General features: G+C 38.6%; 1 protein-coding gene across 1 annotated transcript in view; it reads left to right on the plus strand.

Moving 5' to 3' along the window:
• Positions 1–2,979, plus strand: part of CSUI_007800 (hect-domain (ubiquitin-transferase) domain-containing protein) — a 3,645-nt gene extending 666 nt beyond the window's left edge. The window contains exons 2-5 of the mRNA XM_068067943.1: positions 202–302; positions 745–875; positions 1,711–1,802; positions 2,618–2,979. Of these exons, the coding sequence (XP_067920081.1) occupies positions 202–302; positions 745–875; positions 1,711–1,802; positions 2,618–2,772 (479 nt within the window). The 3' untranslated portion in view covers positions 2,773–2,979. The remainder of the gene's footprint in view (positions 1–201; positions 303–744; positions 876–1,710; positions 1,803–2,617) is intronic.
• Positions 2,980–3,332: the final 353 nt, after the last annotated feature.

The raw sequence follows: 3,332 nt of genomic DNA on the forward strand, positions 1-3,332 counted from the left end.
TCTCCTCATCTCTTTCTTTCTGTAATGTGTCTCTCCCTTCATTCGCTTATAGTTCCATTTTGAGTCTGGTCGTCTATTTCCCTGTCTGTCTCCCTCTTTCTTTCTATCTCCCTATCTATCTGTGTATCTATTCCTCTATCTTTTTATCTTCTTTGGAATATGTAGGTATCTTTATGTGTGTGTATAGAAGCAGACTTGGCTTTTTGCATCTTGTTCTAATGTCTTCTTGTCTAGCGATAGATGGCTCGAGCCTCGTCCAGACAACCTTCACAGTGACGGAGGATCGATTTGGAGATATTCAGGTAAGAAGAGAATCGATGCTTGTCTCTTCTCTTCACCTTAGCTGTAGCCAAAATTTTCATTGAGATAGATAGGTTCCCTCCCCATATCATACAAACTTTGTGCACACGCACGACGAATGCCTATCTGTAGCTAGCTATCTTTCGAGTACGCGTCTATATCTCGCCTTCTATTCATGACTATCTCTACTTCGTTGCCAACTATATATATGTATACATAAATCTGTAAAGGTAGAGGTGTATAGACACATGGATGTAACAGTGGCCTTCCCCGCGGTCCACACGTCGGCAATATATATATATATATATGTAAGTACGTTATCCAACAGATAGGTAGATAGATAGATAGATGTCTTTTGTCGATTCGTATCTTCACGACGGCAGATGGTAAGTATCGACGTTTCTATAAAGAGTTCGTTTTATTTTTTTATTTATTTTTTTTCAGGAGATTCCTTTACGTGAGGGGGGAGAGAAGGAGTATGTTACAGATGCCAATAAGGAGGTGTATATACACCTCGTTACTCAGCGTAAACTGGTGGATAGTATCAAGTCCCAATTGCTTGCTCTTCAACAGGGGTAGGTCATAAAATAATTTTCTTTTCTTCTCCTGGTTCATCTTCCTCTCTCGTTTCCAAGACACCTTTTGTCATCTCCATTGTATCTTCTCTTCCTTTCTTTGTATCAGGTCTTTTCGTCTCCTTTTCAGACCCTCCCTCTGTTTTGTTTTTTTCTTTCTCTCAGATTGTCGAGACGTCTGGTCGACCACCTTTACACGGTGTCTAGGCATCTAGGAGAGTGGAGATGCTATCTATCTTTCATCTAGCTATCCATTTATCTATATGTCTATCTCCTCTCTCTTTCAGGTGTTGGCCTAGACCTATTTGAAAGAAAAGAATACTTGCTTCACTCTAGGTTCTTTTCTTATTCTGTATGCGTTGACTCTCTACGCATGCACATATATGTCTATATATCTGTATATATATATATATATATAGGTGTATACGTATGTATATATATGTCTGTGTATGTATGTGTATCTGCATGTGTGTACATGTAATAGAGGAGCACCGAGTTTATGTAGAAGTCAGGAGTATCTTGTCTCTGAGAAACGAACCGCACATGACTGCAAATATATATCGTATAATACACTATATGCTTCTTATTCCAATACTTCATATATATATATATATATGTGAATGGTATCGGAGTAGAAGGTTTGTGGTGTATGATGTGAGAGACGCATCCATCGTGTATCGACGAGTTGGATCTGCTCTCTGCTTACGTCTCTGCCTCATCGTACATATGCCTGTCTCCCCTCTATCTATCTATCTATCTATCTATCTATCATGTATATGTACTTCTGTCTATATATATATATGAATATGTATGTACGATTGCTTTTTTCTCGCAGGTTATGTGAAGTAATTCCTCTCTCTCTTCTTCGTGTCTTCACGGTGGATGAGTTTTATCTTCTTCTCAATGGACAGCCTCGAATCGATGTTGGTAAGATACAAATAAACAAGAAGAAGAGGGAAAACAAGAAGAAGAATTCGAATAAGTCACTTTCGCCACTGCATGCACGCATCGATTGATGCAGAGCTCCGGCAACTGATCGATACACATCTATGTATCTATGTATTTCTATGTATATATTTGTGCATGTATCTCTACATATGAATGAGCTCTCTTTCTTTCTGCCTGGTTTGCACTTCATAAGGAGGCGTCTCCCCCTTCTTTATCTCGAGTTTCTTTTCTGTCTCTGTCTCTCTCTGTTTCTCTCTGTTTAAAATAAGCTTTTTTGTATCTCTTCAGGACCCTCTGTTATCTCCCCATTTTTCTTTCTCTTCTGTCTTTTCATGTTGAGACGTCCTCCCTTCAACTCTCATCTTTCCTTTTCTTCCTCCTTCTCCTCTTCTGCTTCTATCGTTCACAAGAAGATAGATAGAAGATATTTTCGGGCGTACCTCTTCTACGAGTCAGTCTTCATCGAGCTCTCTATCCTTCTATCTGTCTGCTGATCTCGCTCTTCTACGTGTCTAAGTATCTATCTTTAATCTATCTTCAATCTATCTATCTATCTCTCTATCAGCATGTCAAGCCTGTGTCTCTGTCTCTTTTTATGAGGGAAGGCTCAGCATTCTCAGCTAGCCTAGGTGTCTATAGGCAAATAGTAGCGTGGAAGAAAAGAAGAAGAAGAAAAAGAGCAACAAGAAGAAGACAAGAAGATATGTGGTTAGATAAAGAAAAGGAGAATGTGTTGATCTGTCCCCCCTTCGATGCTTTCTTTCTTCTCTCTTCACTTTTGTTTCTCTTTGTAGATGACTGGAAGGAACACACAAACTACGGAGGTGTATATACACCTGACCACCCTGTTATTTTGTGGTTTTGGGACATTATTCGAAATCGTTTTTCTCACGAAGAAAGAAGTCGCCTGCTTCAATTCACTACAGGTGATAATGACACACTTCATTGATAGAGAAATACATAAATAGATCCCAGATAGATCAAAGATAGTAGATAGGTTCGAGGTAGAGAGATTGTATTGTATCTCTATGCGCCTATTCTCTATCTGTCTTTAGTCTATCTACCTGTAATCTATCTGTCTATCATTAATCAGTCTGTCTATCTCTATAGATGCAAGACGTACATACACAAGTTTCATCCTCTCTCTGCTGGGGGTGAGAGAGAAAGAAAGAGGCCGATCCTCTATCTATCTATCTGTCTATCACTAGTCTATCTGTCTATCTATCTTTAACCTATCTATCTATCTTTAGTCTATCTGTCTATTTATCTTTAATCTATGTTTAATCTATCTATATCGTCGTTGTCTTTGTGTACATACCTCTCTTCATGCTATTGTGTGCATGCATATCTTTCTTCTTTTTTCTTTTCTATTGTTTCAACTCTCTTTTCTTTCCTTATCTCGCCTGTTAGCCTAGAAATGAGATCTAAGCACATTTCTCTTCTTGATTCTTCTCTTTTTCTTCTCATCTTCTTTCTTTCCGTATTCGTTTTCTGCTTGCATGCATGCAT

Source organism: Cystoisospora suis (assembly GCF_002600585.1).
Source record: "Cystoisospora suis strain Wien I chromosome Unknown contig_4199, whole genome shotgun sequence".
Classification (NCBI taxonomy): Eukaryota; Apicomplexa; class Conoidasida; order Eucoccidiorida; family Sarcocystidae; genus Cystoisospora; species Cystoisospora suis.